This window comes from Zea mays, chromosome 6 (genome assembly GCF_902167145.1).
Source record: "Zea mays cultivar B73 chromosome 6, Zm-B73-REFERENCE-NAM-5.0, whole genome shotgun sequence".
NCBI lineage: Eukaryota > Viridiplantae > Streptophyta > Magnoliopsida > Poales > Poaceae > Zea > Zea mays.
In genome coordinates this window covers 8314487-8326756 of record NC_050101.1, presented here as the reverse complement: position 1 = coordinate 8326756, position 12270 = coordinate 8314487, and the positions used below count along the sequence as shown (strand labels likewise).

At 49.8% G+C, this 12270-nt stretch overlaps 1 protein-coding gene across 7 annotated transcripts; it reads left to right on the top strand.

Annotated features, from left to right (window-relative positions):
* Nucleotides 1-795: 795 nt before the first annotated feature.
* LOC100383283 (RNA-binding KH domain-containing protein) lies at nucleotides 796-12026 on the top strand. Of its 7 annotated transcripts, none has more exons than XM_035959704.1 (26): nucleotides 819-1113; nucleotides 1515-1799; nucleotides 2378-2534; nucleotides 2672-2717; nucleotides 2978-3060; nucleotides 4024-4101; nucleotides 4239-4292; nucleotides 4506-4640; nucleotides 4716-7179; nucleotides 7271-7321; nucleotides 7566-7688; nucleotides 7782-7838; nucleotides 8000-8070; nucleotides 8169-8268; nucleotides 8380-8450; nucleotides 8527-8627; nucleotides 8792-8895; nucleotides 8991-9044; nucleotides 9127-9182; nucleotides 9276-9314; nucleotides 9418-9574; nucleotides 9680-9873; nucleotides 9957-10027; nucleotides 10120-10192; nucleotides 10284-10345; nucleotides 10432-12026. In XM_035959704.1, exons 10-26 carry the CDS (start codon nucleotides 7292-7294, stop codon nucleotides 11925-11927), a joined length of 2859 nt encoding a protein of 952 aa, XP_035815597.1. In that variant the 5' UTR covers nucleotides 819-1113; nucleotides 1515-1799; nucleotides 2378-2534; nucleotides 2672-2717; nucleotides 2978-3060; nucleotides 4024-4101; nucleotides 4239-4292; nucleotides 4506-4640; nucleotides 4716-7179; nucleotides 7271-7291; the 3' UTR covers nucleotides 11928-12026. The 7 variants fall into 7 exon arrangements, with proteins under 7 accessions (XP_008648103.1, XP_035815597.1, XP_035815599.1 ...); XM_008650145.4 differs by having other exon boundaries at nucleotides 844-1113; nucleotides 2409-2534; XM_035959705.1 differs by having other exon boundaries at nucleotides 844-1113; nucleotides 2978-3069.
* Nucleotides 12027-12270: the final 244 nt, after the last annotated feature.

Sequence of the window (12270 nt, the reverse complement as noted above, 5' to 3'; positions counted from 1 at the left end):
TAAATATCCTCTTAGATTTCCGGTGACTGAGTGAAAAAATGAGCAAGTTTTCCACTCAATCACTGGGAATCCCAGAGGAATTTAAGTTTCTAAACTATCCCTAAACTTGGCAATTGGCATGGTCTATTTTTCCTCTTAAACTCTAAAATAGACATTTTACCTTCCTTAACCTCTAAATTCATTCAAATTACATTATTGTCTTGGTTTGGAGTGGTTTTGAAGGTGTTTTTATTTGTATTTGGTGTAGCCCAATCTATCTCCAGATCTTTTTTTTGAAAATTTTTAAAGTGCAAAAACATTTTCTATTGTTTAAAAACCTTATCAAACATTTGGCAATTTATGAATAACTAAAAATAGGAACAGGACACCTTCAAAACCACTCCGAGCCAAGGTACAAAGATTCTGCCCTACCATAGCCACAGCTCTCCAAATCAAGGACCCATTTGAGAACATGATATTTTTTAGTTTCAAGATAATAATATTTTAAGCTAGAAGGGGTTTGGGAGAATATATAGAAACTCTGTATTTTAAATTATAGTTTTACCAATATCACAGTATTTTTTAGGTTAAAAAACTTTAATATGGACCAAAGTTTTTCGTTGGTGGATCGCTGTAGTCTTGTTTTTCTCCTTCGAATCTATACTGCAAATATAATATTATATCCTCAAACATGTGTTAGATTAGACTGATAAAAAATATATTATATCTGTGTGATGACATTCGATAAACGGTGTTCCATAAAGTGTAGAGATCAGTTTAGCCCACTAAAATAGCCACGACCGGCCCAGCACAAGCAGTTTTCCTTTTTTTTTAATGAAGGGAATACCAGCTGCAGTAATTTTCTTTGAGTGGGGTGGGGGTGGGGGGTGACTGGGTGAGGGAGTCCCAGCAGCGGTGACTGTTGCGGTGTTGCCGCATCCACGCCCTAGTCGACCACGCCGCCCCCAGCAGCCCGCTGCTGCCGCGGCTCGCGCCCCCAGGAGCCCCCGCCGTCGCGGCTCGCGCCTCGTATCCGTAACAGCTACACCGCGCCGCCTACCCCCGCTTCCTGCTGGCTGCATCGTCCTCAGGTCTTCCGAAGGCGAGCTCCAATCCCCAACCACTATTCACAAGGTTTGAATTCTGTACCAGTGAATCAAGAGATCTCGAGCTCTGTTTGGTGGGCAGGGTCAAGGATTGTCTAGAATCGCACCCTGGCACTGTATTTTGTTGTTCGTTTTAACCGATGACAAGTTGAACTGACGCATATTTACAAGACATGAACTGTATATTTTAGTTCCTATATATATCCTGTACCAGCAATATTATATCATTTTTCTCGTTTCTGAACAATCCAATTGGGGCCAAACCTTGTATTCCTATCTGATCTAATTACAAGTGTGTATATGTATTATGCCAACTAACTTCGATTATTTGTGTATAATGCCCACTAACTTCACTTATTTTGCCAAAAAAAAGGTTGTACATGTTTACACTCATGCCGTTCACTGGCTCCTCCCTATTGGCTATTGCAGATGACTACAAAACTTGAGCAATCTTCTGCGGAGCATCGCCCAGCAAAATTCGCAGCACCATCGTCTTTGACCCCCAAGATCTCAATGTTTGGGGCAAAAGCTGGATTCATCATACCTAAGAACAAGCTGGCCGGCTCACTCGTAATCCGGAGCACCAGTGACAAGAATGAAACACCAACTGCATCCAACGAAGATAGCAGCAGGCATGTTCACAGAAAGACAAAGTGGGGGCCTGACCTTGCTTTGGACCCTGTCGTGTGCAAAGGAAGGGCTTTGGCCTACCAGGTATCGTACTATCACTTATCACTCTTCTCTTTCGCCTCCATGGGTTTATGCTTCTAGCCTGCTCTATCTCTTTGCATCAATTGTTCTATGCACTACCACCATCTTTTGCATTTTGATTGATGCAATATGTTTGGTTCAACTTGTACCTACTAGTACTAGTTACATTAAGGTACCTTTTCTCAGTAAAAATAATCCTTGGAAATAGCCGCCACAGTTTTAAATAATTCCATATTACTTCCAGTAAAAAGGATGTCTAACTTGGGTGTCTTTTCTTAAAATGTTTCTTTCTCTTGGTAGCCTGGTACCTGTGTCAATCTACATTCAAAACTTAACCAGGAATAGTATGCATGCATTTTGTAGCCGCTTTAGAAATTTAGAACTTGCTGTGTACTTCAGTTCCGTTGGTTAGAACAGGAAATGCTGAAAAAACTCACCATTGAGTGAGCATTACTTTGGAGGCTAGACCAAAATGTATCATTATTTACTTTTATTGAGAGGATACGCCCAGCCTCCTCACTGACTGGACAGAAAATGGCTTTTTCTTGCGATTCTCTCATGTACGATGCTTCAATTGCCAGGTGTCATTAATTCATATTACTTCATGAGCAGACTCGAGTGGAGCAAATTTCCAAGCAGCTGAAGTCTGGAGCTTTGGACACGTCCGAAATTGATGGTTCAGTGTCTGCTGGAAATGAATTGAATTCTATTGGTCCTGACATCTTGAAAGAGAACGAGGTATTCCTGATTTGAATGCTGTCACCAGTACATATGGTCTACACTCAGCAATTTTGTTTGGATGCGAGCCCATAGTGTATCAAGATAAAATGGTTATATGCTCCCATTTGCTTATCATTTTTTTACTCTTTTTGCAGCTGGGAAATGTTGAACTATTGGAACTTGAAAGACGAGAGCTTATCGGTCAGAGAAGTTATCTTTTTCTCCTGTATTCATGCGCTTCATTTTTACTCAAGTGGAAATAAATGTGCCTGAGTCAATGCATCTTGGTGCTAATGGGGCCATGAGGTTCCTTTATCGAGTAGTATCTTGTTTGACAATGCATGTAGTTGCTTGAAAATAAATATGTGAAGTTCTTGTTAATTGCTGTTGGCCTTGTTAAATATCTTTATTTAGTCTCCAAAGGAATCTGTTGGCTTAACTGTGGTGCATATTATCTGTAGGTGAAATACTCCGTTTGAATCCGGGATATAAGACACCTGAGAACTACAAACCAGTACTTAGGGAGACAAAAATCCCTGTTCCGGTATGTAAGGTCACTACCTCATCATTGCTTATTGTTTGTTTTGATCTTTTGCCATTAATTAATTGTTTTACTTGTATGCAAAGATTTCGTTGACCTTTTTGTTCTTTTGCTGCTATATTTCTGATACTCCAAGAGTTCCTTGTACTTGAACAATCGAATTACACCAATAGGAGCTTATCTCAATTTTCCTTGGAATGTACTAGAATTATGCATCACAGCTTGGGTTGTCTCCAATAGCTGTATTGTTGATCGATCTGTTTTTTATCTATGTTGTGTTATACTTCATTTTGGTATTAATATTTAGCCTTTTGTTAAAATTTGGTAGATCTTTTTAAGTTATCATCATGTCCCTGATTAGAGGGGCGTGCAGAACATTGGTCATTTGGGTGATTGTGGGTGGTAGGGTGAACGGATGCCAAACCGAGCACTTTGTATTGGGCACGCTGGGGACAGCTGTGATTGTGGGTGGTAGGGTGAACGGATGCCAAACCGAGCACTTTGGATTGGGCACGCTGGGGACAACGGTGATTGTGGGTGGTAGGGTGAACGGATGCCAAACCGAGCACTTTGGATTGGGCACGCTGGGGACAGCGGTCAATCTCAAGGCCCAGGGGCTGAGGTAGATGAGGATCTCTCCTTGTAAAAATTTGCTTACAATTAATACAACTCCCCTTTTGTATATATAGAGAGATTTACTTGACTTCTAATAAAGGTGGCTAATCTTATCTCTAAGGCCTTGTTCGTTTACGTCAGATTGCACCCGGAATCGTTCCAGCTAATCAAAATTTATATAAATTAGAGAAGCAATCCGGTTAGAAATCGTTCCGACCCACCAATCCGACACAAACGAACAAGGCCTAAATCTCTAATCCTAACACTAATGAGCCTTCCCTACTTCCGATCTGGCCCATAAGGTCTAGCTGGCTGCCTACGCCATTTACTGTATGCTGTTGGCCATTGCAGGCAGAAGCACACCCAGGAAATAATATTATTGGAGTTCTTCTAGGATCTGAGAGCAATACCCAGAAGAGACTACATGAAGTATGATTTATTCATGGAAATATATATATATATATATATATATATATATATATATATATATATATATATATATATAGTCGAAACATCCCTGAGAGCAATCTCTTTGTTAAACTGTTGGCTTTATTCACACATGGCAGGAAACTGGTGCTGTCATTCGAGTGTATGGGACTAAGAAAATCAATGGAGAGAAGGTATATTTTGCTAAGATAATTTCCAGAGCGATTTTTAAATGTCCTGTTCCATTTTGCAGTCCTTTTTGTCATATTTTTTAGTTATCTTGCTGCTCAAGTCTACAGGTCTACAGCGCATCATTGTTGTTGTGTGTTGTCCTTATAGTAAATAACTTCTATAGCAACTTCAACACAATAGACAAATGAAGCATCCTTTTTTTTTGTCATGCTCAGAGTGAGATTCGTCATCAAGACATAAATGAAACACAAGATGCTTATGAAGACCTATACATCAATGTATCGGCTGACTCTTATGATAAAGTAGATGCTGCAGTTGTGTTGATTGAGCTGCTTCTTGCTCCTGTTTCCGTAAGTCCAGCATGCCTTTCTTCTCCCTCAAAATCAGTTTGTCGTCAACTGACCATGGATTCATTTGGACCTTAGGTAAAGTCGACAGCTACTTCAACAGCTGCTACTGTTTCTTCAGCAGATACATCCAAGGATGCAGTTTCAGCTAATGTGCAACTGGAGCAGAATACCACGTCACAGCCAGATCTACTTCATTACCAATCACACAACGCACCTTGGCTGCCCACACCCCAGACCAATGCTCCATCAATTCCTTCCACGGGGCCTGTTTTGAGTACATTACCTAACAATCCATCGCAGCCACAACCGCCTGCTGGTTCTTTCAGTATGCCTCCATATACTGGTCAACCTCCTCACATGAATAGCATGCCAGCAAATCCATTTCCTGTTCCTGGGCCTCAGCAACCAGTACCAAGCAATCAACAACATCCACCTCAATTTCGAGCTAACTCCTCGATTGGGCCTTTTTTCGGTCAACCACCTGGTATTGTAAGCCAACAAATGCCACCATCTTCCTCAATGCCACCGCCAGTTAGACCCCTTCAAATACCCCATGCCTCTGGTGGCTGGCCCCCTTTCTCTCCTGTTACATCACAATCTCATAGGCCTCTGCAAGCTCCACCGACTTTTATGGCAGTGAGACCTCCTATTTCCGTCTCTCCTCTTGGTGCAACTCCACCGCAAGGTCCCATTGCATTGACACCACCAAATATGCCCACCATGTACCGCGGCCAGCATCCACCAGTACCAAATTTCACTGGTTCAGCGCCATTGGTTTCCAGGCCTCCTGGTGGTGGGGCTCAGTCTTTTCCTACAGCTGCGCCTCAAGGCCCTTCCTCAGTAGCATTTCCCGGTGGACCATCGCTGCGGCCACCTTACCCTCCGGCGCCTGATCAAGCGAGGGGGCCACCTCCAGCTTTCTCTCCAGTTGGATCAACTCCTGGCATGGTGCCTCCACCTATTGCATCTTCCGGCCTGCCTGCCCCGCGTCCTGCGAACACGAGCTGCATCCAGACACAAGTAGTAGCCCCTTTGAGACCTCCGCTCCCAGCCGCGGGCGATTTTACTTTCCGGCCTGCCATACCACCGGCGCATGCTCCAGAGTTCGCAGCACCAGGCAGTCAAATGGGAGCAATACATGGCAGAACTCACCACCCTGGACCATTCTCCTCCCATCCTGGTGACCAGAAGAACCCCAGCCAAGGTTTCCAAGGGCCGTTTGATGGCAGCAGGCCCATGTACACGACGAATCAGGCTCGGATGCACGCTCCACCTCCTCCACACTTCCACGGAGCCTTCCCCAGGAACGCATCTCCTCTTGAGTTCCCAGCGGGGTTCCGGGGAGCCTGGCCGTCCGTGCAGGCACCTCCGATGCCGGCACCGTCACATCCATCGTCTTTCCCGCCGTTTCAGTTGAGGCCACCGCCACCGCCGCAGCAGGATATGTCTGGCGCAGGCGGCACCAGGTGGCCCGGTGGCAATCAAATCTACAACCCTTTTGCACCAACGGCTGCGGCGGCGGCTCAGAGAGCGGAGGCTGACCCTGAGTACGAGGATCTCATGGCATCAGTTGGCATGAAGTAGCGAAGACTGCTGGCTGGCCCCTGATCTGTCTGTGGCACAAACACAGAGGCTTCTTCCTATTGCTTGCCAAGATGTGCGGGTTACTAATCTCCTCCAATGTATCTCTAGATGGTACTGAATTCCGTTCCATCATAGACAGGTGCCATGCTTGAACGAAAAACAAAAATAAAAAATAAACTAGTGGACCTTGTTTGAGACATGCTGTTGGGTGCCGAGGTTGTGTTTGTGCCTATCTCGAAATCTCATGCATGTGTTGCTCCCGGCGTCAGCTGATGTTGTTTATTTTATGGAGAGGAATTTGTGAGCCTGTTCTGAGAAAGAAGAACATCTGTTGGCATTATCACGTGTGTGTATATATACATGAAGGATGGGGTGGAATATGGTAGGTATGCGGTATGATGTCAGGATGTCTCCAGCAGATCGTGTATATACGGTTGTGTAAAACACTTTCACGAAGTTTGAAATAGGGGAGACAGTCTCAGTGCTTGTGACTTTTATGCAAAACTTATTGTGTCGTACGCTGACGCTAGAACGGGAACTGCCAACGAAACGTCAAGAGATCTTCCTGGAGTTGGTGGCGACAAGGCCATTTCGCTGGAAACCAGTCACGGAAAATGGCGACGTCTCCTGAATGCCTTTCACCTTCTAGAGGAGGAAGAGGAATTGAAGCAAGCACAGGTGGACATGAGAGGCAGGTCCTTGTCAGCTCTCCGGCCGCTGGCATTTCTTCTAGACTAGAAAAAACATGTGCTACGACTTCCACGCCCGCCTGCTCGCTAACAAGTACTATATGGTATTGCCGTGCCAGCACCAACAAACAACTGTTGTCGTCCACTGCTTTTGCTTCTGGGTCTTTCGTTCGTAGATATAAAACGGAGGGAACGCAGAGCCGGGCGCCTGTCTGGATTCATTCTGCGAGAGATCTGCTGGGGCATTGATTCGTCATCAGGCTCAGGTATCACTTCCTCGCTCTGTCTTTTGTTGTTCAAGGTTCAAGCATGATGATCCCCTCCTCTCCATGACTCCGTCGCCATGGGCACGTATAGCTCTGATCAGCTTCAACCATCATGGGGAGTCAAGAGTCGGAGCAGGCCAAGGTACATACCTTCTCCATTTGTTTGGTTGGTGGTGCCCCCACAGTTCGTGTTCTTGGATTCCTTCTTTTCTTTTCTTCTTTTTTTTCTTCTTCCCCAAGTCGCTTTCTTTCATTCTCATCTCCTCTCCACAACTTCGATCCATGCATCATGAGATGAGATCTCTGCTTCATCTCCTCCCACGCCGATCCAAACCACCACTTGTATCCCATCCTCGGGGAGGTCTGACATGGCTGGTCCTTCCTAGGTGCTCCCGGGAACCGACTGCCCGCAGCAGCCACCGGCGAGCAGGACCTGGCAGAGGAGGTTCGACGATGAAGGCAAGAACGTCGCCATGTTCAGCATGACCATGAGCGACCTGGTGGAACTTGTAAGTTACATAATTAACACTGCGTTTGGCTTCTTCAGTTTTTTTATATATATAATATAAGGTGACCGCGTCTGTGGTGGCATTGCGTTGCAGATGCCCTTGATGGTCAAAATACTCAAGCTGCAGGTGGAAGAAAACGCCGAAGGCCGAGTGGGTTACCAAACTCTATCTAGGATTATTGTGTTTCTTTCTCTCTCTCTCTCTCTCTTTTGCCAACACCAGTTCCATGATCATGTTTCAGTGAGTGCTGAAACATGACTAAGGCATGACTAAATTCCAAAAAAAAAAACTTTTATTTTTTTGACAAAAAGGTTGCGGTCTATGATCTTCTGAGGAAATGGATGGACAACTGCTACCGTGGCGTACCGGTCGGTGGGATAGGGTCAGTTCCCTCAGCCCCCTCCCTCCTGTTCTGTCTGTGTATAGTATACTAAACCAATCCTAGAGAGTAGAGAAGCTAAATGCTATATCTTTCATCAGTTCAGGAAGCATAGGGAGGAGCTACAGAGGGTACTTCCAGCAGTTCCAGATATTCCCCGTGACCAACGAAGAGAAACCTGTCCTAGCAAACCAGTTCTCGGTAGCTCCCTCCGTCTCCATTCACGGTTTCTTTCTTCTGCACGCCTGCACTCGCTCAAACTGCCAGCAGCTTCTGAACTGACAGCAGCCATTGTTTTTTCTCACACCCTAGGCATTTGTTTCGCGCCCGAACGGGAACAAGTACTCCACGGTGCTGTCGGCGCCAACCGCTGACCTTCTCAAGTGAGCACCGGAACTCTTGACCACTGTATGCACCTGATCAGTAGGCAGGACGTGTGATGGAAAACTGAATTCGCAGGGGAGTCGGCAAAGCCGGCATTGGATCTTGGGACTGGAGGTTGAAGGAGGACAGGTGCACTTACCACGCCCTGTTCCCAAGGTCATGGACGGTATATGATGGTGAGTTAGCGGCAGCACTTGGACTTTTTAACAAAGGCTCCTTCCAAGATTATATAATCCAGCTTACGGATTATATAATAACCTATGTTGTTTGTTTGTCTCTTAACTTAATTTAAGCTGGATCATGTCGGTTCGATGAAGGCATTTTGGAAATCACACTGCAGGTGAACCTGACCCTGAGATCAAGATCACCTGCCGTCAGATATCGCCCTTCATACCGCACAACTACAGAGAGAGCAGCTTCCCGGCTGCAGTTTTCACATTCACGGTACAGTCCGTTTTGTCTGTTCTTTTCAAGGCAGGTTCAGTGGCTGAAATCGGGATGCAGCATGTGTATCGAGTAACGCTGACGCCCCGTTTCAGGTGAACAACTCTGGGAGCTCACCTGCAGATGTGACGCTGCTCTTCACCTGGGCAGTAAGTGCAGGCCACCGCCTTTGCGTTGCGAATTTTTCGTCTGGGAGAAGACACTGGCTTTTGATCTTATCTTATCTTGTAGAATTCAGTTGGCGGGAAGTCGGAACTGACAGGAAACCACGTGAATTCCAAAATGACGTAAAGACCACCATCTCTCACCTCCTGCTAAAGAAGCTCAGTGTACCAGGAATCTTATTTGCTTGCTCCAAATGTGTTCTTGGTCGTTTGCAGGGAGCACGACGGCGTCCGTGGCGTTCTCCTCCATCACAGGTGGGTCTGGTCTGATCTTCCGTGGGGCACGGTGCTACCGTCCCTGCCGCTGGCTCGTGTATACGCCGGTGCTTGAGACTGACGCTGACAGACGCCAATGCAGGACGGCGGGAGGGCAGCCTCCGGTGACGTTCGCGATCGCGTCCCGAGAGACCGACGGTGTCCGCGTCAGCGTCTGCCCGTCCTTCACGATCGCGTCGGGCGGCCCGTCCAGCTCCGGCGAGCCCACGGCGGCGGCCATGTGGGACGAGATCAAGAAGGTAGACGCCTCACGTCCGGTCCAGTCCGTCCATCGGTGGATCCAAACACCCGGGACTCCCTGTTCTCTCTGCTGAGTGCTGGCACGCGTTTGTTTGCTGATGCAGCACGGCGCGTTCGGGCACGCCGGCGCCGGCAACGGCAACGCGGCGAGGGCGGCGGCTTCCAAGGCCGGGTCGTCCGTGGGCGCGGCAGTGGCGGCGTCGACGGCCGTGCCGGCGGGGGCGACGCGGGTGGTGTCCTTCTCGCTGGCCTGGGCGTGCCCCGAAGTTAAGTTCCCCGCCGGGAGCACGTACTACAGGTGAGTCCTCGCTGACTGACCCCTGGCAATGGCCGGTGGCTTGTCACTGACATGGCGTCCATGTTGTGGTCCGGATGGAGCAGGAGGTACACCAGGTTCTACGGCACTGATGCCGACGCAGCTGCAGAGCACCTAGCTCATGATGCCCTTCTTGGTTAGAACTAAAACCTCTCTCTTTCTCTCTCATCACTGGACGAAATGATTATCTTCAAGAGATTGAATTCATTCACTGTATGAAATGATTAGAGCATATGAACTGGGAGTCCCAGATCGAGGAGTGGCAGAAGCCAATCTTGCATGACCAAAGGCTGCCTGAATGGTAAGAAGAACTTGAGTCAGATCCATTTCATGACACCATGCAGAACGAGCTCTACTACCATCTTCGTTCATCGTCAATTCGTCATGCTCAGGTATCCAGTTGCTCTGTTCAACGAGCTCTACTACCTCAACGCTGGAGGCACCATCTGGACAGGTAATCAAATCATCCTGCTGGACAAACGATTTGCTCAGCCACTCAAGAAAGGGAAAGATGACTAATAGTAGAAGAGATGCTCACAGACGGGCAGGCTCCGAAGAGGGCCGGCTTCGCTTCGTCGTTGACGGCCACCGAGCCGTTCTCCATCGACACGCTCCTCCCAGTCGCAGCGGGCGGCAGCGCGGTGGACGGCGTCGTGCGCGCGGTGGCGTCGGCGACGGAGCGGTCCCACTCCGCGGCGGCGTTCGGCGCGGCGCTACTGCGCGGCGGCGAGGACAACGTGGGGCAGTTCCTGTACCTGGAAGGCATGGAGTACAACATGTACAACACCTACGACGTGCACTTCTACGCCTCCTTCGCGCTGCTGTCCCTCTTCCCCCGGCTGGAGCTGAGCCTGCAGCGGGACTTCGCGCGCGCCGTGCTCCTCCACGACCCTCGCCCCCGGCGCACCCTGGACGGCAGGACCGTGGCGCGCAAGGTGCTGGGCGCCGTGCCGCACGACGTCGGGCTCAACGACCCATGGGTGGAGCTGAACGCGTACATGCTGCACGACGCGGCGCGGTGGAAGGACCTCAACCCCAAGTTCGTCCTGCAGGTGTACCGCGACGCCGTGGCCACGGGCGACGCCGCGTTCGCGGAGGCGGTGTGGCCCGCCGTGTACGTGGCCATGGCGTACATGGACCAGTTCGACCGCGACGGCGACGGGATGGTGGAGAACGAGGGGGTGCCCGACCAGACGTACGACATGTGGTCGGTCTCCGGTGTCAGCGCCTACACGGGCGGGGTCTGGGTGGCGGCGCTGCAGGCGGCGGCGGGCATGGCGCGCGTCGTCGGGGACCGCCCCGCCGAGGCCTACTTCCGCGCGAGGCGGGACAGGGCGGCGCGCGTGTACGATGCCGAGCTCTGGACCGGCGCCTACTTCCGCTACGACAACAGCGGCGGCGGCGGCGCCAGCGAGTCCATCATGGCGGACCAACTGGCGGGGCAGTGGTACGCGCGGGCGTGCGGGCTGGAGCCGGTGGTGGAGGACGCCAAGGCACGGAGCGCGCTGGCGACCGTGCTGGACTACAACGTCATGCGGGTCAAGGGCGGCGCCATCGGGGCCGTGAACGGGATGCGCCCCGACGGCGCCGTCGACGCATCGTCCACGCAGTCCAAGGAGGTGTGGCCCGGGGTCACGTACGCCGTTGCGGCGGCCATGGTCCACGAGGGCATGACGGAGGCCGCGTTCCGGACGGCCAAGGGCGCCCACGACGCCGCCTGGGGCAACGACGGCTTCGGGTACGCGTTCCAGACGCCCGAGGCTTGGACGGAGGACGGCGGCTATCGGTCGCTGCACTACATGCGGCCGCTCGGCATCTGGGCGATGCAGTGGGCGCTGTCGCCACCCGAGCTCCACAGGGATCTCAGGACACCCGAGGCGCGATCCTCGGAGGAGCCGTCGCCGGCGGACGCTGCCCTCGGGCAGGCGCAGTTCGACAAGGTGGCGAGCATGTTGAGGCTGCCGGAGGAGCAGCAGCCCAAGGGATACCTTTGGGCCATCTACAACCTCGTTAGGCAAATTGTGCTCCCCGCATGAGGATTCTCTTGCTCCAAGCAGCCGCACTCATGAATGCAAATTGAGCCCGTTATTATATATCTTTTTTTTATTAAAACCTAAAGCGTTACGGAGCCTTCACCGCATTTCCGGGCTAGGGCGCCTGTCGCGTGGTGGCGCGTGTCCGAATCCGAGACGCGAAAACTTCATCTACAAAGCCGTCCCCGCGTCTAGGCGGTAATTCAGTTCCGTCTATTTAGGTTGTAAAATTTCAGATGAAAAATGAGAATCGGTTTTTTTAGAAACCCAACCTAAATAAACCCATAATTTTGGTTCGAGACCCAAATAGTAAAAAGACTAATATTTTTTGTTAAAATATATACTG